This window comes from Polypterus senegalus, chromosome 15 (genome assembly GCF_016835505.1).
Source record: "Polypterus senegalus isolate Bchr_013 chromosome 15, ASM1683550v1, whole genome shotgun sequence".
In the NCBI taxonomy this organism is placed as follows: domain Eukaryota; kingdom Metazoa; phylum Chordata; class Cladistia; order Polypteriformes; family Polypteridae; genus Polypterus; species Polypterus senegalus.
This window is the reverse complement of record NC_053168.1, coordinates 87,996,412-88,022,899: the sequence shown is the minus strand read 5'-3', so window position 1 is coordinate 88,022,899 and position 26,488 is coordinate 87,996,412. Positions and strand designations below refer to the sequence as shown.

General features: G+C 35.7%; 1 protein-coding gene across 1 annotated transcript in view; it reads right to left on the bottom strand.

Annotated features, from left to right (window-relative positions):
• Positions 1-1,049: 1,049 nt before the first annotated feature.
• pip4p2 (phosphatidylinositol-4,5-bisphosphate 4-phosphatase 2) overlaps positions 1,050-26,488 on the bottom strand; it is a 74,211-nt gene continuing 48,772 nt past the window's right edge. Inside the window, exons 3-7 of the mRNA XM_039736669.1 lie at positions 20,083-20,189; positions 18,880-19,003; positions 16,518-16,570; positions 8,409-8,499; positions 1,050-2,095 (exon numbers count right to left, since the gene is read on the bottom strand). Coding sequence (XP_039592603.1) covers positions 1,952-2,095; positions 8,409-8,499; positions 16,518-16,570; positions 18,880-19,003; positions 20,083-20,189 — 519 coding nt within the window. The 3' untranslated portion in view covers positions 1,050-1,951. The remainder of the gene's footprint in view (positions 2,096-8,408; positions 8,500-16,517; positions 16,571-18,879; positions 19,004-20,082; positions 20,190-26,488) is intronic.

The window sequence follows — 26,488 nt, the reverse complement described above, 5'->3', positions numbered from 1 at the left end:
ATGACTTCTCTTCTTGTATGATTGAACTACACTCGATTCCTGTTAATTGGACCACATCGGGATGTGATCATTTTGGTCCTAATAACCGTCTGTTCCGATTACACCAACATGCCCTATACATGTGCATCCAAGACAGGATGTGCTATTAGTAACATATTAAAACGTCATTATGACTTTTATTGTGCTGCACACGCGTATGGTGAACATACAAACAAGAACTACGTACATGTACGGTTGCTTACAACTTTGTTTATTGAAAAAGAAATCTACAAATTCTTCGAAACGATCTACACGACAATAAAAAAGGTTACATTACCAAATTTCAGTCAACATTTGAAGAACTTGTCTAGTGTGATCTGACGCATTCTGTTTACGCACTGCACTTGTTTACGCTCGACTTCATGTGGTTGGCTACTGGGCAGTGCATTTTAGGAAAGAAAGGGCAAGCATGTTCACCCCCACTGGTTTGCACTTGGTACAAATTGTCCGACTTCCTGACTTTTGATAAAAGCATAAATTCTCCTGGGGAGCACAGGGATCCTCCCGATGTCGCTGAACTGTTTCGGTTCTTTAGGATTCGGTCCGAATAAGCGGCTGGTCCAATTAACCGGTGGTCCAGTTAACCGGAATCGACTGTACTATGGCTGAGCTCCTGACTGGAGAGCACCTCATTTATATATGGCCCATTCAGAGAAGTCCATGGTCGTTTCCAAAGGAAACACGTAAAGGAAGCATGGCATTTGAATCCTGTACTTTGGAGCTTCAAAACAGTGCCAATCACTGGGCCTCACATTTTAAAAATTTGCAGGTATCTTGCAAAAAATACATACAGTATGTGAAAATTCGACAGTAGTATCTGACCTTAGAAATGTACATTTTTGCTTCCCTAGTTTACTTAAATCTCCTCAAATATGCAAATTTATATACAGTATGTTGTTTTATATTCTTTATAGAAGAAACAGAAGAAATTTAAAGAGGTGACTCCACTGGCGCTGCTGAACAGTGTCATGCAGAAGTACAAGAAATAAACAACAACAACAACACAAAGATGAGAAAAGTAACATTTCATTATTTTATTGATAAATAATTTTTTAAAAAGACACGAGGCATATTCCATCTAATTAATTAATGTACAAACAGTTTCTTTAGCTCACATTCAGAACAAGATATTGTGCCCACATTCTTTAGAGAATGCTGAACTATTTCAATGCTACTGATATTTACAGATCCAAAAGCAAGCTGGAAGCAGAAGCATGTATGAACTACATTTTAGATGGGAGAATTAATGCTACATAATTCATTTCTGTAACCCAAAGCAAACAAATTAAAGAGCATTGCCTTAAATGAATGCCTGACTTCCAGTACTGTGCTGAAAGCAAAATACCTGCCTACACTCAGAAGGCATCACATTTTAATTACTTTAGTCCTCTTTTTTATGACAACTGATAGGTTTATTGCTTCTATCCAGTGCAAGCTGTAGTTTTATGTTAATACAGTAGAGAATAAAAATATGAGCTAATTTAGAGAGGCTGACAACAGTTTCTTTATAATGTATTCTTGTATTTTGAACAACAATGGCACTAATGGAGTTTAAATACAGTTTGGGGGAAAAATTAAAATGTATTCAAATTAAACCATTCAAACAATATAAAACAATGACAGCCATCTGTTAAACATGTAAACTCAGCTTTATCTGATAAGCTGAACAATCTAGCAGCAAAGAAAAGTCAAGAATTGCATAAAAATGTAGTGCAATGGGCATCTCTCTTTAAAAGATTAAACGTTTTGGTCTACTCTGAAATAAAAGTAAATTCTGCAAAGAGAGAACACTGTATGACGTCCTCTCCCTATAATCTGGATTCTTTATTAATTCAAAAAAAAAAATAAATAAATAAAAATAAAAAATAAAAAAACAAAACAAAACTACGCTTTGCTGATTAAAGGGAAAAGTCTACGCAAAGCTGTGTTCAGGATAGCTGACTTTAATAGCTCCCCAGTAACAGGCTCGGACCAAACATATCAGACCCAAAAGGTAAGCAAAGGCCCAGGATACATATGTGGCATGATAGCGTCTTGCAAAGTCTTGGGTACCAACCTGGAATGGAAAGGGAAAAAAAAAAATGAGGAAATACATTAGGCATTCCCACTGTTTTTGATTACTGCAAATTTTGTTGAGAATAAATACAATATACAATACAATAATATACAATAATAGTTTTTTACATTTTAATATACAATACACAGACAAAAAAGGGAACACGTTAAACTGAATTTGTACCATTATACCTACACAAATAACAATGCCTCCCTCTAGTGGCTGACAGTGTTACTACTTTCATCTTAGAAAGAAGAAAGATTTTCTATAATTTCTTTTGCTGTTAGTACAAATTCAGATAATAAAACAATGAAGGCATCTGAATTATGTTAACTCAGTTTTTACTCTTGCTATTTATTTTAACATACTAAAAATAATTTGCGAAGCAATTTAGTTTTCCAGTTACTGTTCTTAACTAGATAGACAGATAGATAGGATATACAGACTGACTATTCCTCCCAGGAGGAAATTTATCTTTTCCAGAAGCTCAAGAAATAGAGAAATATTATAACAAATGACAACAGCTGCCCTTTCCAACACACACATCAATTACAAAAAAGAAGAATCAGTCCCATAATTGTTTCTTGACACACTTTTCTTGAGTAATCTGTCAGCTAAAACTACTCAAAAATAGTGCATTACATAGAGTATTTGTAGCTTTGTTCATAATGGCACTCGGGTTCTTCATCCTTTTACTGAGTCTCCCTTTTCAATTAGCCTGTGAATTCAGTGTGGCACTCTTGAAATGATGTTACCAGCCCAGCGCACTACAGCATATGAAATGACACTGGCTATCACGGAGTTATAGAGCATGCAAAGCATGCTACATTCCACACTAAATGAGCACAGTCTCCTAAGGAAAAAAGGTCTAGTCTGCTTTTTTTTTTTATTATAGTTCCTGTGTTCCTGGGTTACCAATCCAACCAGTCACTGTTGCAGACCGTCAGGTACTTGTACTTTTGTATCCATAACCTGAACAGTGACCATGACACAGAGACTGTTTGATGCAGTAAATATCAATAAGCAGTTCCTTAGGTTTGCTGATGTTAAGTCGTAGACACTTCTTTCTGTACCAGGAAACAAAGTTCTCCACCTGACTCCTATACTTTGTCTCATCACTGGCATCAATACAACCCATTAGTGCAGAATCATTAAAGAATTTCTGCAAGTGACATAGCCTGGTGTTATATTTATAGTCAGTGGTACAATGGTATACACAGTGAAGAGAAAAGGAGACTCCGGAGTCTCCAGTTTTGCTAACATCCATGTAAGAGACACAGCCCATGTGGATCAGAAATTGGGGTCTACTGGAAAAACACTTAATATCACATGGATTACAGTAACACGGTGGTGGAGCAGTAGCACTGCTGTCTTGCAGGGAGTCACGTCGCTGGTATTCCCTGCCTGGAGTTTACATGTTTTCCTTTTGGGTTTCCACAGTGTGCTCCGGTATCCTTCCAAAGATATGCAAATGTGGTGACGCTAAAATGGCAGTAGTGTGTGTGTGTGTGTGTGTGTGTGCTTGTATTCACCTTGCGATGAACTGATGCGCAATCTAGGGATTATTTCTGCTTCATGCCCAATGCTAGCTTGAATGGATACATCCCTGGATTGATGGATTTAATCATTAAACATCCTTTTCAGAGATATTGCAGTAAGGTGTCATCAGAACTTAATGGCTGTTCCAGGCAATTCACAACACAGCGAAGCCGAACCTGTTCTCACCGTGATAATATCTGACACTGCCACCTGGTGGATTCTTCCAGATTTACGTAAAGTACACACGCAATTATAAACAGTAAAACACATGCGTAGCAGGAGTGTCCGCTGAAGCATGCGTCGTGTGAAGTATAAATCTGGCCTTAGAGTGCAGGCTGGTATGCTGGTCACCCTTGTATTTTTCATTAAAGAAAAATTATGCAAGTTTTTAAAATATGATATGTAAAGAAAGCGTTTCTGCTCTTGTAGTCGTCTTTCTCTTCACTCATACCAGACCAGCCATAAAGAGTCACAGCTCTTCAGCTGTAAGTGTCCAGGAGCCTGTGAGTCCTTTTTGTATGGTTCTAGTACTTTATTTTTCTTAAACAGTCTAAATTGACCTTACACTCTCTTATTTTAGTGCCTTAATATGACCATCCCCAACACCTCTTTTCCGGGCCTTGATGTCACTGCTATTTAAATTTGCATACAAGCATTCATGCATTTCATTGTATGTTGAATACCTCATCAGATATGCATGAAATTCTAAAGATGTTTCTTTGATTTAACCAAAAACACATTAAACAAGCCATTTTGTTTCATAATTTTGGTCTAACATCCTGCATTTTGGCAAACTATTCCACAATTTTGTGTATTTAGTTTTGCTCCCATATTAAAAAAAGCAAAGCCAGCATTTGAGGACTATGTATTCTTTTATTAGCGCTGGAATAATAAATATTTCTATACATAAAACATGTAATTACTCTGGTGGAGCTTCCAAGTGATCTTCCAGTGTTGTGCTCAGTAGACTACACAAAAATACACAAAATAAAATCTGACAATTTTAAGCTGCTGTAATTTGATATTAAGTTCTGTATTCTGGGCAAACATCTAAATGTTTTAGATTCTTTATACAAAACATTTAGCAAATATCTTGGATTTTAACTTCCTTCTACTGTGGTTATACTTCATTGTAAGCATTTGCCTTCTTACGAAGCCAGAAGAATGTTACCACACCAACGATAACATTGTGGGAAGGAGATGAACATAGCATATAATTATAAAAGCTTTAATTCCATTTTTGATGACTTGTGTAGAATTTGCAGGATATTTCTTAATGCTGCTTGCTTTCTTTAAACATGCTAACCTTTACGATGCTTCAGTAACTTTGAGTGATCACTTTATATTACATCTTCTGATTTCTTGCAGTCTACAGGTGTTAAGAAGACGCCAGATTTGGATAAAATAAGATGTACTACAGTATGTCTGATGGACTTTATATACTGTACATTCTTTGGAATGTGATTTATTTCAATGATTACAAAAATTATATTTAACAAATGGGAATGCCTGAACGAGTGATAACAATAAAAAAGTGGTAAGGCTACTTTCAGGGTGCAGAAGCTATCCAAAGCGACAGGACACATTCATTTTTTTTTTTTTTTGGTGATTTTTTATTGAATTCATTAAAAACATATAACATTCCATACCGTCAAGTCAAATCTTAACAGAACTAAATTTAAATCAACCCCCACCCATTATGTGTCCACAGTTCTTACCGTTGCACCATGGAAGCTGCACCTTTTGTAAAAGTGTTTATTTGATATTTGGACATCAGCCTTCATACATTATACAGTTCATATCTACATTTTGTCACTTATTACTAAAACATGAAAAATGTTTCTGGTTTAACAATATGTTTAAAATAGATTGTTGTAGACACAGAACACACATTAAATTATTTCCCCTTACAACTCTAGGCAACTCACTCCCAAATAATCAAGGTTTTTGAACTAGGAGAACTTCTTGCCTTTTCTGTGGCGGTGGGGGAGATGGTTTAGCAGGCCGCTTGCTGGTTGTGCTTATTGACACATTTAGAAGACAAAAAAGATGCTGACAGTGAGGTGCCAAGTGATTTAAAGTGGGCTGGGTTTACGAGTTTCTTCGTAGGCTTTGGTAATCTAGTGTTAAAGGTTGCCTCAAAGCGATTAGTTAAATGTTTCTCCAAGTCTTTAATATCCTGAAACAGCTTCTCATTTATCATGTTTATGTCCATTATATGTTTCCTTATATCCTTTGTGATCTTCTTTATATTACACTTTATCTCATTTATGTCCTCCCCGAGTGTGGTAGTTATAGCGGTAGTTACAGTTGTGCTTGAAAGTTTGTGAATCCTTTAGAATTTTCTTTATTTCTGCATAAATATGACCTAAAACATCATCAGATTTTCACTCAAGTCCTAAAAGTAGATAAAGAGAAACCAGTTAACCAAATGAGACAAAAATATTATACTTGGTCATTTATTTATTAAGGAAAATGATTGAATATTACATATTTGTGAGTGGCAAAAGTATGTGAACCTTTGCTTTCAGTATCTGGTGTGAACCCCCTTTGCAGCAATAACTGCAACTAAACATTTTCAGTAACTTTTGATCATTCCTGCACACCGGCTTGGAGGAATTTTAGTCCATTCCTCCTTACAGAACAGCTTCAACTCTGGGATGTTGGTGGGTTTCCTCACATTAACTGCTCACTTCAGGTCCTTCCACAACATTTCAATTGGATTAAGGTCAGGACTTTGACTTGGCCATTCCAAAACATTAACTTTATTCTCCTTTAACCATTCTTTGGTAGAACGACTTCTGTGCTTAGGGTCATTGTCTTGCTGCATGACCCCCCTTTTCTTGAGAGTCAGTTCATGGACAGATGTCCTGACATTTTCCTTTAGAATTCTCTGATATAATTCAAAATTCATTGTTCCATCAATGAAGGCAAGCCATCCTGGCCCAGATGCAGCAAAACAGCAAACCATGATACTACCACCACCATGTTTCACAGATGGGATAAGGTTCTTATGCTGGAATGCAGTGTTTTCCCTTCTCCAAACATAATGCTTTTCATTTAAACCAAAAAGTTCTATTTTGGTTTCATCCGTCCACAAAACATTCTTCCAATAGCCTTCTGGTTTGTCCACGTGATCTTTAGCAAACTGCAGACGAGCAGCAATTTTTTTTTGGAGAGCAGTGGCTTTCTCCTTGCAACCATGCCATGCACACCATTGTTGCTCAGTGTTCTCCTGATGGTGGACTCATGAACATGAACATTAGCCAACGTAAGAGAGGCCTTCAGTTGCTTAGAAGTTACCCTGGGGTCCTTTGTGACCTCGCCAACTATTACACGCCTTGCTCTTAGAGTGATCTTTGTTGGTCGACCACTCCTGGGGAGGGCAACAATGGTCTTGAATTTCATCCATTTGTACAAAATCTGTCTGACTGTGGATTGGTGGAGTCCAAACTCTTTAGAGATGGTTTTGCAACCTTTTCCAGCCTGATGAGCATCAGCAACTCTTTTTCTGAGGTCCTCAGAAATCTCCTTTATTCATGCCATGATACAGTTCCACAAACGTGTTGTGAAAAGCAGACTTTGATAGATCCCTGTTCTTTAAATAACACAGGGTGCCCATTCATACCTGATTGTCATCCCATTGATTGAAAACACCAGACTCTAATTTCACCTTCAAACTGCTAATCCTAGAGGTTCACATACTTTTGCCATTCACAAATATGTAATATTCGATCATTTTCCTTAATAAATAAATGATCAAGTATAATATTTTTGTCTCATTTGTTTAACTGGTTTCTCTTTATCTACTTTTAGGACTTGAGTGAAAATCTGCTGATGTTTTAGGTCTAAAAGGTTCACAAACTTTCAAGCACAACCGTATGATGGTAATCATTGAGGCGATTGGACTGCTCGATGGTGCTGGCTCGTGGTGGGTAGTTGACAGCACGGAAAACAAGGTCATTTTCAGTTTCAATAAACCTTCTGGAATCGGACCTAGAACTGTAGAAGTCAAAAATAAATCTGTGGAATACCAATATACACTAAGGTCAAGAAAACAATGGGGTATTTATAACAACAAAATCAACCTGTTCTATTCTGACCTGTTCTCTGTATGTTCAAAAAAATCAAACAGCACAGGTTATCTTGTATTTAAGAGCTGCAATTTGAAGCAGACTTCCCACTTCAGATGTTTCTGTCTGCTCAGAGTGAGCATATTTCATACAGAAATAATTCTGAAACTTGTTATAGAAACATTCTCTCACAGCATCAAGAAACCCAATTGTCAGTAGATTAAGTCTGCTATACAAAGGAGATGATGCAAAATAAATACATGCATACATGCATACATACAACTACAAAAGACCCAAATGCACATGCATGGATGAGAGTCACAGCATTACATTCCATTGGCTTGCCCAACAATTCTGATACTGTATTCTCAGGTGCCAAGGCTCCTGATTTGTCCCCTGCTTCAAAGATCATTTCTTTTGTATTTTTTGTGTGTTCAGTGTGTGCAAAGTTAAAATGTAGAAGTTAACATAATTTTAAGTGTTAGATATTGTAAATTATACAAATCATTGAGGATCCTTTCAGATAAATGTATTAGTCATATGCAATGTGAACATACTGGAATTCTAAATAACTTTATGTTAATATTAATGATTTTATAGCATGTCAAAAAAGAGAAATTCATTAAGGGCAATTAGCCAAATCCTTAGCAGAAATATATTTTTCAGTTTTCATGATATGTTTTTTGAAGCCACGTACTTACAGTTAGACCAACTCCAATGAAGATACATATCATTCCTATTGTGATGTACGCACAGCAACGTCTTCTCGGAAGAGCACTACCTACAGAAGAGCTGGGAAAAGGTTTGTTGTTTTAGTCATAAGAATCATGATTTAAACATTATGAAGTAATTAAATTATTATTGATTCAAAAGGGAAAAACTAATATACCTTGTAATCTGCCATCAACAGATACATTTCCTTAACTGCCCAAGTCATGTTAACAATAAAAGACAAAACTATTTCCATGAGAGTGGCATGGAAGTCATTAAAAACCTCATTAAACTGCAATATGATTTTACTTCCATGGAAGTTTTGATATTAGTTAAAAATTTGACTTCTTTTTGTTCTACATTTTTAAAATATAGTGTACATAATAAATATTAAATATGTTAATGTACTTTATTATATTTTATGGCACAGCATAATCAGTATTGTAAAATCTCCCATTGAGTAATTCCCTATGGAATCATTAAAGTAAGATTTACATGATGGTACTTATTTTCTGATATATTAGACTATGCCTTTATTTAACTTAATTACTTGTTAAAAAATAAAATTTATTTGAAATTAAATGGAACAGCCTCTTAATATAAAACTAGTTTGACCAGTTTGGTAAGTAACCATTTAAAAAGTTCATAACTATGCAATTCATCATTATATTTTAATCGGAATGTGACAAACATTTTGTATACAATTCTTAAATATGAATTTGAAAATCATTTTTCTTTTATTAAATTACCCTACGTTTGCCATAGGTATACGGGGAAGGTATTGTGAAGGAGTCCAAATTCTCGATGTAGGCATCCAGTTTGACTAATAATTTATTGTAAAATGTTAGAAGCATGCTGATTTTGAGTAAAATCGCTCTAGTAGATTTTGCCCTACAAAGAAGATATTTTTTGTGCCTTTTTTCCATACATTTCTGTCGCCAGCTGCAGCACAATTGGGAAACAAGAATGTAATTTTTCAGTTTCATTCTACATAATAAAATACTGGTCTGCAATAATTTACAAAGTAAATCACAAATTTATCTATGAGAAACTCATACCATTTACTACTAGAGACCAAAGAAAATAAGCAAAAATCTTACAACTACCTACTTACCCAAAGCATAGCAATTTTTTTAAGCATACTTTCATTCAAAAGTGAAAATAAAACCCTAGTTAAATATTTTCCCCCCTCTATATATAATTTAACTATCTCAACTGACACAGAGATGTGAAGGTCTGCATTTCATTACAGAAAGACAAGCAAACTCATAACTACCACATTTAATGTAAATTAAAGTCTTATTTTCACATCTATCTCAAATAAATCATGTTTTTCTTTGTTTGGTTATTTTAAGACTCCCTCAAAGTCACAGCCTGGTTTAATGTTTCTGTTTATGTCCTATATTGTACAAACCATTTTGTGATGGGATTTTGAACCATAGAAGATACAACAAAGTACCACACATAAAGCATTTAACATACAGACATACTGTAGTTATCTAATCTCTAGTGCACTGAATGCATATTAATCATACATTTATAGATAAAGTGCTAATTCATTGCTATGCCAAGTTTACTTGGTACAGAAGGAATATAGCACAAAAAAAATTCACAGTAACTCATAATAGGTACGATTTATTATCACATTGGACAATACAGAAGAATGTTAATTGGAGGAGATGTCAGCAGATAGAAGGTGTCATCCAAACATTTCAGGTCCAGCACCATACGTTTGAAATACATTAACAAAAAGCAGTTCGTTAAGGGATATTATGCTGCTTTTCCACTAGCATCAGGATCCAGAATGAGGCCAATAGCCTGGTGTGTGTGTGTCTCGCATACAAGCAAGAACTCAAAAGAAGGTGCTACAGTTAAAGTAATCAATGAACAAGTAGTAGGTATGCTGAGCACAAGGTGAGAACCAACACTGTAATAATGTAAGTACAGTACATTGGCAGACAATTGAATCATAATACTTGAGCATCAGTTGCATAAACAATATCCTGCAGCAATTTCAGATGCATTGGAAGGTACAAACTGCAGCTTGGCCATTTAATTATTAATTGAGCAATCCTCAGTTTTCAAAATGAGTTGTAGTTGTTGCATAAAATGTTCAATTTCATGTTCCTTGTCCTATTTGTCTAAATGATAAATACAAAAGGGAAAGGGTCTTGAAACTGCAACACGTCTTTGAAACCACAGGACTTTTGTAAGTAATTCACACCTGGAATCAACGTTAAACATCCTGACAGGTGTATATTTCTTAGATAATTTGTTTAAAACATTAAAATAATGGTCCTCCCTGCGTGGAGTTTGCATGTTCTCCCCGTGTCTGCGTGGGTTTCCTCCGGTTTCCTCCCACAGTCCAAAGACATGCAGGTTTTGGATGGATGGATTAAAATAATGTGGACATTCAGCTATGATCATTAAGCTGTATGTACAGAATGGCATCTACTGCATTTCTCATTATAAACCTGACATAAGTGACTGGGACTAATGAATTTGTTTTGTGTTTTTAAAGTAAATCAATACATTAAAGAAGGACTTTTTGTTTGTCATTTTTCAGTTTATTTAAAGACAACTTGAATGTAAATACTGACACATGAGCTTCTGCTAACAGGCATGAAGATCAAAATCAAAGACTAACATTAAAAACAGTCATTTATTGTTCAGAAACATGTACATTATTGGCTAGATATCCATAATTAAAAAATATATCTTTGTGCATATTTTTTGTAGTTGAATATCAATAACACAAGACATTAAAGGTTAGTAAAAAAATAAGCAAATAATGCACACATTGAAAGATTCAGAACACAAACCTGAAGGAAATGAAAGCAATTCTAGCGTCCAGTGAGCTAGAGGGCCACATTTACTTTACAGGATTATGTTGTATCAGCTGTAACACACTGCATATCATGTGATATATACTGATACAGGATGGGCTACTTAAGACTTATGCAAGCTTTCACATGCTCAGCATGTGATTAGATTTCTGATACATTCTCTAAAGCCAGAAAAAACAAACCAGAAGGCTTAAGCTTCCTTAATCTTGGGAACTCTTGTTACATTAATTCACAAAAGTATTCGTTGAAATACCCCAGACAATCAGACTCTAAAGTTCTGCAAACATTATACTTAACCATTCCAATACTTTCTCAAAGCAAAAGTGAAATGGCCCAAGTCAATTGTGGAGATAATTTTTTAATCCTTTCTCTCATGTTAAAAGTAAAAATATGCCCTACCCTTACAATATTTAGTTATTTTCCCATTATCTTAACAAAATGCATCTATTGTGCCTGTTATTTTTCCTCATATGTTTGAACAAATTCCCCACGTTTTTCAGTCACAAAACTTTTTGTTTTACGTTATATTTCTTGAAACCTTCTCTAAGGTTCACATACTTTTTATATTCTGCATACTAAATTATAGCCTTACGCATATTTTACTGCCAAAACCAATTGTAAAATGAAGTAAAGACCACTTTCTCTTGTCCTGTATGTCTGCTCAGTTACACTATTTATTTAATCACTTTAGGTCTTTAAAAATGTCAGATTTATGTAAGAGTACAAAACACTCAGTAATAAATAACAGTATAATTCTCCCATCTCTTCTCAATTCCACATGTGTACACAAATGTATCTAACATTCCCAATCATAAATTGTTATCTTGAATATCGGCATACTGTGCTACACGATCATAAGCCTCAAGACGCTTCCAAATTTCTCCTAAATAGTATTCATGTGAATGGTTTTAACAAGACTACAACTTTTTCCACGAATTTCTAGTATAGTTGCTTTTAAAGGTATTTTAAATACCAAACATTGTCTATTACATTACTGAAATGACTGAGGTCAAGAAATTTACCATAAAAGCATAAGTATGCTTAAAAAAATAGTATTACTAGAATTAAAAATATAAATTCAAACTTCAGTGATACAGAAATTAATTAAAATAAAAACAAGGATTAAACTTTCAAAACTTGTATGCAAATGTATAATTGACTAAGTACATGCATGGATGGTACTGAAATATTTTTTGTTACATTAGAGACGTGGCAAAAGACAACACAAAATGGAGCAGAAACATAATGGGAGGAAACCATTTATGAAATAATTATTTTAATGGATTGGCATGGAAATGTGTATTTATGTTAATTTATATAAATATTATATCAGTATAAGCTTTTTATTTGGGATCCATTTGTGATTTATGTTTATCTCCCAACATAAAACAGAGTGCATGGACAAAACTTGTTATATAAGAGATATAATAATTCACAGAGTAGTTTAAAAAAAAAAAATGTACCTTGAAAAACATTAAAAGGTTACTCATTAATTTTACACAAGGACTGATGACTGCAGCAAGGCTTTTTTTCCCCCCAACAGGACAATCATAAAACAAATAGCATAAAATGGAAAATGTTTGAGAGTAGGATATTATTAAAAGAAGAATCTTTCAGAACCTGAGGGGAAAAAAATAAGACTAAAGTCTTAACAAAAATGCTACTAATAGACCAACAAGAATGTACAGTATGTCAAATCACAGGGGATATCACGTCACACTATTACCAACAAATATGAAAACTGCAACTTACGTGGCAATGGAAATTAAAAGCAAAGATAGTGGTTAAAATGAAAGTTGTCTCTTGTATCAAACTACACTGAGAATATCAGTTTAAAGAAGTGGTTAATATGCCAAGCAAAGATGCATGTGCATATATCCTGTACCATACATATATAATACACACAAATATGCATTCTCCTAGGAGTTCATGGGGTCACCTCTTCAGCTCTGTAGGGCAGACAGCAAATTATATTAGTAAATGTTAAATGGACAATTTTGATATTTCACACTGCCATCAAGCTTATTTCTGAAAATCATTCCACGTTTTGTGATTTATAATAATTTTATAAACATGGAGGTTAAAAAAATTGCAAGCCTGCATGTATTTTACCCTATCTGACCGAGGGGTGCTGGCGCAGACACAACTGCAATATTCACCATGCCCTTGTAATAATTTTTTATGTAGATCAGTTTGCTGTATCAAGACACTCTGATTCTTACAAAAGAAATACAAAATCTGCAGCTTTCAATAACATGCCACACTAATGTGTATGTGCCATGTCACCATGGTGAAACCTCTGTTATTAACTATTATTTATTGTATTATTGACTGGTTGTAGGTATCAAGTTATTTCAGGCCTCATATCAAAACTCTAAATCTGCCATTTCAAAAAACATGCAACATTTGTCTGTGTGCATCGGACAGGCATTTACCTAGAAGCATGTTAATGATCAGCTTTATTTATTATAGATTGGCAATACATAAAAATGAATCAAATTTAATGTAAAAGCAGATATTCTGAGCTTTTCAACAATATTCACTGTTGTGTATGTGTTTAGAAGCACCCCCTGCAACAATGACACAATGGTGGTATAGCTCTGTGTCATTATCAGCCATTCGAGGGTCCTTTTTCTAATCTTACAGGGTTTTATATAATCCATCATGAAATGGAATACTCTGTAAAACATTTGGCAAGTGACCCAAGGTGATGCCAGGGTTTCCTAAGCCCAAAGCCAGCATGCTTAGTGTGGCTGTGTCAGCACCATGTTTGGCATATATCTTTTTTCAGGCCAATTTAAAAAAGTGATTTTTTTGTATTTCAATATGAAACTGTTGCAAGAAAATGTTCACAAGAGTACAAGAAGCTCTGCACCAAACATAGGTCAATGTAAATTATTACAATTAAATATAGGTACAATTGGAAGTCTCTAGTTGTTATAATGACAAGAACTGTAATACTAAAATAGTCTTTTTAAGCTGAATTATATAATGATTTACACAGATTGAAGAAGAGTGCATATTATGAATGACTAAATTTTACTTAATGGAGGGGTCCTTTTCCTGTCAGGTCAAATTGGGGAGCATGCACAGGTACAGCACGTTGCCGCACACACAACAAAACAGCTTGGTATGCTGGTTTGCAACCCCTCAGGCAGACACACAGTCCAGTCCCACACCCCAGAAATGAGAACCAATCTGCTGCAGCCAGATGTTATGTGGGCATCTCTTTGGCCTGGTTCAGCTGCTGTGTGAGCTGGACCAACCTTGGGGAATCATGCCACATGCCTGTAGTGCTGTAACTGACGCTCCCTCACAATGCAGGTAATGTGCCTCATTTGGGACTCCATGAGCAACCACTCATTCAACACAAAGTCAAACTAGCGGTACCCAAGGATTCTCCAGAGACACAGTACCAAAGGAGTCCAGTCTTCATCTCAAGTCACTGTATAGCGTCCATGCCTCGCAACCACATAGCAAAACAGGAAGCACCAGGACTCTAAAGACTTGGACCTTTTACAAAGATATCAGGAGCACCACAGACCTCTTTCCAGCGACCTCATGACCCTACATGCTCTCCCAATCTTCATAGGAAAAGTCACCACAAACATGAATGTCATTGCTGAGGTAAGTAAACCTCCGGATGAGGTCGACATTCTCCCTACAGACAGACACACTGCTGATGGCCGTGCCCAAGAGGTCATTAAAGGCCTGAATCTTAGTTTTTATCCAGGACACTTGCAAGCCCAGGAACTTAGACTCCTCGCCCCGACAGGGCCCCGATCAGAGCCTCCATTGACTCCGCGAATATCACAGTATCATCAGCAAAGTGAATATCAGTAAATCTTTCTTCACCAACAGATGCCCCACAGCTGCTGGACCCCATGACCCTACACAACACCCAGTCCATGCATTGAACCCCAGAATCAACTAGGAATAATGCAGAGGTTCTGCGTCCACTCTGCACAGCACTCGCAGTACCAGTGTACAGGCCGGCCATGATATCCAGCAACTTCAGGGGGATCCCATAAAGTCCTAGGAGGTCCCACTGGGCAGTTCACTCAACAGAGTCAAATGCTTTACGAATATTGACTAAGGTTGCAATGGAACTTGAAATTCGCGTTTTCTCTCCATGGGAACCCAGAATGCGATCGATGGTAGACTTCTCTGGTGTAAAACCAGACAGCTTCAGTTGCTAGTAGGTAAGCAAGTGATCACAGATCCTATTACGGATTAACTTAGCAAGGACTTACCCGGCACCAAAAGCAGTGTTATCCCCCTGTAGCTGCCACAATCCAGGCAATCACCCTTCCCTTTACAGATAGGGACAACAAGTCCTGTTTTCCAGACAGTTGGGATGACACCCATCTCCCCAAATGGAGATGGCTGGTTCACCACCTGTGCAATCTCAGAGAGACTGGGCGGTTCACAGCTAATTGGAGGATCAGCCTCAAGAACAATGGACCCTGAGATGTCTAATATCCTACCAGGGGGATCAGCTTTTAACAGATGCGCAAAGTACCCAGCCCAGCGGGTCACAATTGCAATGTCATCCGTAAGGACTGTTCCATCACCAGCCCTGAATGCGACTCTCCAAGGAACAGATTTGGATGTGTGTAATGCTTTGATTCCTCTGTAAGCAGGATGTGGGTTGCTAGACCACAGATGGTATGTCATTTGCTCACAGATTCCTCTAACAAACGCCTCCTTATCTGTCCTCAGAGCCCTCGCAGCCACCCTTCTCAGTTCCCGGTACAGACCGGAGTTGCCATTAAGCCGTGCGCTGTGACTCCTTTCGATGATATCCAGGGTGCCCTATGAGATGGAACACTGGCAACACCAACACTGTCATTTCCTGATATTGTCCAAGGGTGTGCTCCTTGAAATTAGTTGATAAAGTGTAGAAATAATAGTGATAACTTAATCTTTACTAAAACAAATTTAAGAACAGATATAGATGGAAAATTAAAGATTTTGGGCAGGTTCTTTTTGACAATGCTTCTAATTTGCACTTAAAAATGTTGAGGGATTGAAATGTGGATAATCAAGCTGGACCAAAACGCATATAGAGGGGAATTTGAGCAAGAATACCTTTCTAAGATTTAACCAAGGAAGTGCAGCCCCATCTCCTCCTGATTCCTTCCATAGCCTTAAAGGGTTCAACATTAAAAAGGTATTTATATATGCTATACAATGGTTGTTTCCTTATTGTAATTTTTATATCATTAACTACAAAGAGATAAACACACTTACATTTTCTTGCAATGTGGACACTTTGCCAATGTGTTGAATCTGAGCTCCATCCACTGTAAACAAAATAAGTGTGATTAGACCCAAGAAAATATAATACTTCTGCAATGTTTTTTTAGCCTAAAGACCAAAACTATATGCAGTATTCAAGAAGCAACTTCACCAGGACAGGATATATCCTGATGCAACATCACCAGTACATGATATATCTGGATACAACATTACCAGTACATGATATATTTGAGGAATAATCTTTAACTTGTACCCTTCACATTGTGCTATATATTCTAAAAACTTGTTAGCCATGTTAATGGCTTCTACACAATGTCTGGGCCTTTCACATGTACTTTCAAGTGTCAGACCTTGCATTGTGTATTCAAATCGAATATTTTTACTTCCTATGTGTAATTAAATAAATTTACTTACAATATATTTGAAAACAGAGCAGCACTTAAAGCTGTAGAGGAGAACAGCAAGGTATATCCTAGGACTTAAAGACATGTCATACTCTGACAGACTCAAGAGAATTAATCCAGTTTAGTGTCGAGCAGAGCAGGCTGCATGGGGACCTAATCCAGGTTTTTGAACTTCTCTAAGGCATTGAAAAATAAGATTCAGCCAAATTCTTTCAACTTAAATGTGAATCAGTTACAAGAGGACACCAGTGGAAATTAAGGAGAAGTGCGTGTTGGACTGAAGCCTGAAAGTGGGGATCTGGAACAAACTAGCAAGCCATATAGTTGAAACAGAAACCATGGTATCTCAATGACATTTTGGAACACCTTATGTTTTAGCTAAACAAACGAGTCTAATGGACTAAATGGTCTTATCTGATTTGTCAAAGTTCATTCTTATCTGCCACAAATCTGTCCAAGCCTGTATTCTATTCCATGTCCATCTGTTATAACTCTCCAGATTCTATCTAGACTGTAAGCCATTCCACTTCGTTGTGTATCATCTGCAGCCTATTATTTATACTTCTAGCCACACTACACACACACACATATATACATACATATATATATACACATATATATATACATACATATATATAACATATCTCTATCTAGATAGAGATATATATATATATATATATATACTGTAAATATACAGGTATATATATATATATATATATATATATATTTTTTTTTTTTTTAAAAGAAGCAGCAGCCACAGCACTGATCCCTGAGGTGCACCATTTAAAACTTCACCTAATTCTGATAATGTACCACATTCCATAACTCTTTGCTTCCAGTGTCTGAGCCAATTTTGCATCCATCTATACAGTGCAACTTGAACTGCCACTTCTTTTAGCTTGATGCCTATTCCTTTGTATACAAAAATTAGATAGACATATTATTATACGTTTTATAGAGCAAAGAGTATAAACTTTTATAATGTACTTAATATATGCTACATTTACAATTATGTTTATAAACAAGTATATATTTTTATTAAGATTTCCTGTTTCTTTTTTGAAAGCTGTAAACTCAAAAATTGTATTGTATAGCAAGGATATTATATTTATCAGAGCCTTAAAAAATGTATTTATTTTTCTACTACTATTAATGTGGTACGGTATCAAGGAGAACACAACAGCTACTCTAATCCCAGCATAAATTTAACAATTGCAATAACCTGCCAAGATTTTTTCTTAATGGATCATAATAAACCTCTACAAAACAATATAAAACTTCAATTAGTAGTGATGGTTTACAGACCTTTTGAATTGTGTCAACATGTTCTCTCAATGCTTGCATTTCCATTTGGCACCCTGTAAATGGTCTCATTGTGCTAGTTTAGAATGTGTATACTTTATGCTCTTGATGAATTTCCAAGTTCCAAGAAAGGCATATTATAACTGACTGGTTTTATTTCTTACAACCAAACTGAAAAACAGATCAATTATAAAAAAACATAAAGTTACATACAGTATTTTATATTTCCATCTATTTTCCTGTTACCCCTATAAATATTACATTGACCCTGTGCTTGGATTCAGCAGGTTGGAAAATGGATGGATGGATAGTTACTAGGAATTAGGCACAAGACAAATCTCAATCAGAGTAAGTATACTAATCCACTGACCACAAATGCCCAATTCAGTCGCAACAGGCACTCTTATAGTCACTAACTAACTTGAGATTAATGGTTTTGGGAGAGGTGGGGTAGCCAAAGTAGCCTGAAAAGAATCCCAATCAGATACAGAGAGGGCTAGTTAATTCACAACAGACTGTCTCCTTGCCAGGAATCAAACTCATGTTCCAGATTCTCTAAAGCAATAACGCTGCATCAAAGTGTTATTTGTTAAATCAAATATATTTTGCAATTACCAGAAACATTACAGTACTAGCGGAGTACACACCAGGAATGTATTTCCACAGTGGCCACACACTACTCTTGTGCCTTCAGGTTGGACTGGTAGGGCTGGCTGTGCAGGTTGCTCCTCCGGAATTACCATAACTGGGCTCAAGTTTATGATTCTTCTGCTGTACAAGAATTGAACAGATAAGAAAACAAAACTATATAAGTAACACTTATCACACAGGAATAACCTCCCAAGCACCATCATAGTAGTGTAAGATTTCTACTCATCTTCTTTAATTTTCTAATAAGTTATTTAACAAAATATGCTCTGCTACCAATAATACTAACAGATTCTGTATTCGGTTTTGTACGGTTCATGGCTTACATATGGTCTATGTATGCAGCCACGCATGAAAAGCAAATATCCCAGTGTCTGAACATTAAAATTAGAAAATAGCGAGATTTTAAAATGTATAGTATTACACATAAATAGTCCTATGATCTCACTCCGGAGAAAAAAAAATTATAAAAGCACACCCTAGTAAAGCAAGACATAAAATTAGCAATCTGACTACAGAAACAGTCTTCATTAAACAATAATTACAGACTTCTGCTAGATTATCGCAGAAATCCAGAAGAATTTCAAAACAGTTAAAAAAAAAATCATCTTTAAAACAGACATGTCCATGGAGGGGCCACAGTGGTTACTTGTATTTTTTTAATTGAAATCAAAGAAACCAACATTCGTCATGAACACAGTTATCAGTCTTGATAGATAATTGGCAGGAAAGATAACTTGTGTATATGAGCTCTGAAGAAGAAAGCAGGGTTTCCCAAAATGCAAATGCCTCCAGTTTTCTTTTCATTCTGAGGCTCTAGGATAGGACACATACAAATGGACATTCTTTACAGATGATACAAAATCATGCATTAGAATGTGAATGTGTTATTTGTCTAAATTTAACAAATTTTAACATAACTTCCTACAAGTCCCCGAGTTTATGGTTATTTTTTTAATTCAGATTTATTAGCCTCTTATAAAGTAACTTATATACTATATCTGTGTGATATACTTACAGTTGATGTCAGTTTTTGATATCTGTAATATATAGGCCATATGTGGACTTCTGATTGGCAGGCAGAATATTGCATCAACAGTAGTTTGGTTTGTATATTGCTTTATTGGTTCAGAGCAAACAAATAGAAAACATTAATATAAAAATATATTCCTTCAAAACAGCCTTTGAGCTTAACACCTTACCAGTTTGGTCTTGGACATCCTATTCGTCTGGAGGTGTCTTTACATATTAGCAGGCAATTACATGGACATCTTACATATTTTTTCCCAGCAGGAGGATTTTTTATTGGCTAAAAGAATAAATCGATAAAAAGTTTTTAATGTTATTTCAGATTAAAATACCCCAGTCATGATTCAATAACCAAATTAGTCATTATATTTTAATACATTAGTATATTTTATACAAAATACTATGAGGGGGAAAAAAAGATGCTGACACATTTCCTCAGAGTTCCCAGTTTTAAAAGTAAAAATCCAGGTTTTGTGGTTCTTTTCACAATGTACTGATTTACCAGGATAGTACTGCTACTACTTACATAACCATAACATATACCTTATACAATATCAATTTGGCTTTTTTTTAGTATTTAATCAATGATGATTGTTTGTTCAAATATAAAAAGTTTTTATTTGCTGACCTTACTAATGAAAAAGATATAAAATACGTAATTAACATTATCATAACTAGGGCTGGGCGGTATACCGGTTCATACCAAAAAACATTTTTTATTTTTGTTATGATATAGCTTTTTCTTATACCACAGTTTAAATAGCCTAAACAACGTTCGGAACGTGGCACAGCAGGAAACTGTTTAAGGGGGGACCTTTTTCACTGCTACTCTGCTAAACACGAATGCAACGAAGTTAATGGAAGTATTCAGCAGTGAAAATGGACAGAAAGCATTCCAAAACTGATGACGTAGCAGACAATAAAGTTGAACATGATGACACAGAAAAACTTTTGCTGAAAAAAGGAGCCGTGTCTGTTGTCTGGAGATACTTTGGTTTTAAAAGGTCGGATGTGGACCAAATAACTATTTATTACAAAAGCTATTGGGCTAAAGTTGTTGCTGGAGGCGGCAACGTGAGCAATTTGCTGCACCACCTTAGCTGCAAACATGCTTTGGAGTGCCATGAATGTATGGAACTATGATAGTCACCCTCCACGTCCTCAGGTAAAACTGAAAAAGCTGGAGGACACTTGAGTCAGACGTCACTTGTAGACATGTTTGCTAGAGGTACTGCCTACAACAAAAAAGCAAGTGGTGGATCAAGATAACAAACGCCAATACAATCCATATAGCTAACGGTGTCAGTGGACAGAGGTTGTTAACATTAACAGAAAGTGTAGTTGTTTAATAAAAAATATTTATTATTTATTCCTTTTCTAAGACATGTTCAGTGCAATACAAGTTTTGACAAGCACCTCTGGATATTTTACTAAGCCTCTTTGGATGGTTGAAAATATGTTGTCAAAATCATATTTTAAGTTGTTTGCAAAATTTGTTCAATAAAAAGGTTCTATATTTTAACTGCGACTGTCATGCAATGTGATTCCTTTTCTTCATTAGTGCCACCCTCTTGAAAGCTATCACTTTATGGGGTCAGGCTAACCTGTATTAATATTTGTGTGCACATTAAAATGTTTTTTTGTACAATGTAAAATTCTCATGACAGTAGAATAGGCTATTCTTAGCCAGTCTACTGCAGTAATTGCAGTGGAAAATGTAGTTAACATCCACTCATGCATAGGAAAAAAATACTGTTGAATACCGTGAAACCAGTATAATTTTGAAAAATACCATGATATAGAATTTTGGTCATACTGCCCAGCACTAATCATAACTATATCATATTGTTAATAATCATTTTCATTAATTATGGACTAAGCCATTCCCATTTTCAAAAAAGTACACCAGAAAGCCAGTCATATATTTCTAAACTATTAATAAACAAGTTCACCTCTGATATCAAGAAAAAATTCTAAGTTACAGTTTCAATCCAAAAAAACAATATATCAATGGACGAAATATTTTAAACCTATATATTAAAAAAATATTTATCACTTCTTTATCAACAAGAAAATTAATTAAAACTTAAAATCAAAAAAGGCTAATTTAAATGTTGAAGATTACAAATGTCCAAGTAATTCCGATGGCATACTTTTTCCACAATGAATCCAGGCCTCACAGGCTACTGCTCTAAACTTACAAAGCTGACATCTCTGGAGACAAAGCAAAGAAAAAAGTTCTATAAATTTAGAAGTATTTACAAATAAAAACAAACAAAAGAGTCAGTTGCATTGTGCTGTCATTGTCATTTCTTTCTGTTTAGGGATTAACTTCAAGGCCTTTTCATGTACTTAAAGGTAGTATTATTGACAACAGCAGCAGCCATACTCATTTCAATCTAACGTAGCTTAACTATTGCAGTTATTTTTTAACACGTTTACATGAGCATGTACTTTTCCCTTGTGCTCTGTCCCTTTAAATCAAGGGGAATTTGTAGTGGCAAGTCATTAGCTAAGAGAGAGAGAGAGACCAACAGACAGACATTAATTGCCTGCGCACTGTTGTTAATGGGCAATCAGACTGCCAGCTATGCAATTTGGGGACAAACAAGAAACTAAAACAAGACTATCTGCATATTAGTAAAACTTTATACTAATCTTGTCCTGCTGTTTAACCTTTAATTTCAAAATTATTTTTCATGCCAGTCATTGAAACAATTTCTGTATACCACTAGACACAGAAAGTTATACAATAGCTTGGGTTTTTTGTGCTCATTTTCTCTTGCCATCTGTTGCATTTGCCCCATAGAAGTTCAGTGCATTTTTATTTATTTATTTTTCTTGTTGATGTTGCTTTTTTCTTGCATTTCAGGTCTGGAATAAACTTAATACATACATACATACATTTTATGAGCATGAGACTAATTCACAGTATAATCTGCCCCACCATTGCCACCAAAAGAATCATCAGAGCTGTGTGTGATGTTTTTTATCCAGATTCTAATCTTGTTTGTTTCGTTTCACCGAACACTCGGATCATAATCCCCCCTTCCCCAATTGCAGCACTTCGATTTTATGTCCCATTTATAATGGCACCGTTCCCAGGTAACTGGGGATTCAGAGGTGAGCACAGTTCAAAAACGTAATAAAAAATGCCACACAGCCCAGTTGATCTCTTTATTTGACGCAGGGTGGGAGATTATACCAAGAACAAGACACTTGCTGAAATACCTTTTCGCATACCTTCATACGGTTGTAGGCAATGACCGATCAGGACCGATCAGGTTGGGTGGGAGGGACAGTGTGAATGTGACTGAGAGAATAAAACTGGAATAAAAAGCTAACTTTTACAAGTACCATAAATTTACACCCGATCTGACGCTGTTATTTTCAAATAACATTGCATTAGTGCAACAGTGTTTTCTGATTGGTACTATTCAGGTCATAAAATGATTTCTTCAAAATGCCACATATATTTGTCTCTTTCTTTTTTTTCCCCGCAGTGCAGCGTTAACATCATGGACCGGAATGTGTGAGCTTATTCACTGCGAACAGGAACACGCAGGTGACCAGTTGCTGTGTTCTACAACATGCTTGACCTGGCAGCGATGAATGCACATGTACTGTACAAGGCATGCACAGGGTTCACTGAGAACAGAACAGTGTTCTTGGCTCACTTTGCAGAGGAACTTTGTCGTCACTTCTTACAAGAAAAGGTGATGGAAAAAGAGGATTCAACATCAACAAGCTTCTGTTCCAAGACATCAGCTTCCTCCAGGAAAGAAAACTCAGTGTCAGGTGCTCCTTCAATGTAATGGGAACCAGAGCATAGAGAGAGGTGTGTACATTGCAACAGGTACACATGTTGTAAATGTATGAAGGATGGTCCTTGGGTGTGTGGTAACTGTTAAAATTTGAATCTGATGATTGTATATTGCACAGAACTGACCTCTCTGTACTATTCTTTCCTCTGCATGTCCTGGAGTGCAGAAGAAACACCACCATGCACCAAAATGTGGAGACTAGGCAAGATCAGGAGGAAAAAAAAAGACAAAAAAAAATTTGGTTTATGAATGAATATGATGTTGCCTCAGTGCCAGAATGTTTTCTGAAATGTACTATACAGGTCATAAAATGAATTATTCCAAATGTCATATATACCTATGTCTCTCTTTTTTTTATCAGTGCAACTTTGACATCACGGATCAGAAGGTGCATGCTAATTCATCATAAGCAGGAACACTCATGAATAAATCTGAATAAAAAAAATTCAAGTGACAAGTAGATACCAAGAAGTCATGATGCAACAGCATTTGTATGTCAGCTTTTATCCCTTCATTTCTAGATCCATTGCCTCAAAACACCACTGACATCCATAGTTATTCTCAGTCACGTACACCACTCAGACTGATGTCCACAGTTTTCCAAGTCCCAGTCTCGTTCCCGCACAAGACCTGACACCGTTTTCAAATAAAGAGATGGGGTGGGGTGCAGCGTGAATGCAACTGAGAGAACAAAACTGAAAGAAAAAAAACTTTTACAAGTACCATAAATTTACACCGGCTTTTACAGATTCAAATTAAATGTATGCTTTTATTATATAATACTAATGAAAATAACAGCACAAAATGGTAATTGGAGGACCTGGGTATCCAACCCGCGATTTTTTAATTATGAGTCAGCAGTCTTTACCGCTGTACCACCCAAGTAGTCGTATCAGTGTCGTACCCTAAACTAACTTCTTTTTATTTGATTATATTCTTGAATAAAAGCGCACTTGTTCATTTCAAACATGTCTTTTTCATACCAAACATAGTAGCGCCTAATTTTCAAGGAGTCTTCCACTTGTTCAGTAATAAGCATTTTGCTCACAAAGCTGTTTAGTAAATGAACCAAATATTTAGGAAAATTGCAGAGATGTGCAAACGAAAATGTTTTCGAACTTCCATAATATTTTTTCCCTGGCCAAAAAATGTTTGTGCTAAATGAAAAAAGTTCACAAAAACAGCCACTCGGTGTTAAAATGTTTAGTTTGCTTCAAACTTTACAGTGTGTAACGCAACCAAAATAAATGGAAATTGAAACAAAGTAACAAAATACCCCTAATTCAAAATTTATATATATTTATTTCATAAGCTGCCCTATTGTGGGGCAGCTTAAAAGCTTGGATAATGGTAATTTCCTGCTGGGGCACAGAAGAGCCCTGTTGACTAAGACCTTATCTCTTCCTAGCTCTGCAGACCAGAAGATTGATGGTTTTACCACCCTTGACATCAATTCTGGTGTCTGTCTGCCTGCCTGGATCCGCCTCTTCTTAGTCTACTTGAAGACTTACATCTGCAATGCTGTTTTTCTTTTCTCTTCAACACATTTTGTTTAAATTATATATGTCTTGCCTTCTGGCAGCCCAACTCTTCACAGTTGTTTGTGTTGTTTCTTACAAAATATAAAATTTTTGGAGTTCATTGATTTTTATTTACTTAAATGATGTGGCCTGGTAATCAGTGATGGACAATGAAATACAATCATCGTCTGAGCCCTGGGCTACACTTAATAAAAACTCATTATAGCAGTACTACTTGGAAATATCAAAAAATATTTAAAAAAAAAATTGTCTAATTTTCTTTTTTCTATAAATGTCATCAAATTTCAATCAAATCAGTCAAGTATTTTTGAGATTTATCCTAAATACTGACATATCAAAATATCCTTTCTTAGCAGATACCTACCAACCCAGATACATCATCCTGCAAAATTTCAGCTTTTAATTAAACGGGAAATAGTGTTTGTGTTGAAATGTGTATTACTGAATGAGTGAGTGAGTGAGTCAACTTTGCATTATATACATAATTGTATACAGTATTCTTGGTTTGTAAATCAATAAAACATAAATTGAACTAAACGGAATCTCATTACTTACAGTTACTATTTGAATTGTCAATGTTACTCATTGTGGAAAGAATGTGTATTTGAACTGGTATAGTTCTGATTTAGAGCAGCCAATTTTTCCATTAAGAATACTGATGATTGAAATTGACCTAAAAATACTGACTGATGCAGAATGTGGTTAGAAATTTCTATATTTTTTTAAATGTGTGTGGGTAAAGAATTAGACAGATTCCACTGTGTGAAGCTGCTGTTATAAAGTATTAGTTAACTCCACTGACTAGTGTTGCAAGCCAACACTTGTCCAATTATAGAAATATATGAACACTTGGACAATGATGCACAAGTCTTACAGCATGGTACATACAGTATCTTGATGATGGGTTCACACTGCCCATCATTGTTGTTTGTGATCCAAATTGTTCTAGGTTAGGTGTTATGTCACCTCTCGATATTTCAAACTACTTCTCTAGCCAGTGCAGCCTGCTAAATAAATTCAGACTGCTTTTAATATGCATTTGTTACATTACACTGGCCCTGACAATGCAAAAAACAGATGTTTCTGAGGTTGGGGAGAAAATAAAGCAAGGCAGAAAACATTTGTGGTCCGAAAGCTATCTCCCACACACACTTAGCTGTTCTTATTTGCACAGAGCTAATTAGCATGGGTAGAGGAAACGGGAATTTATGAAT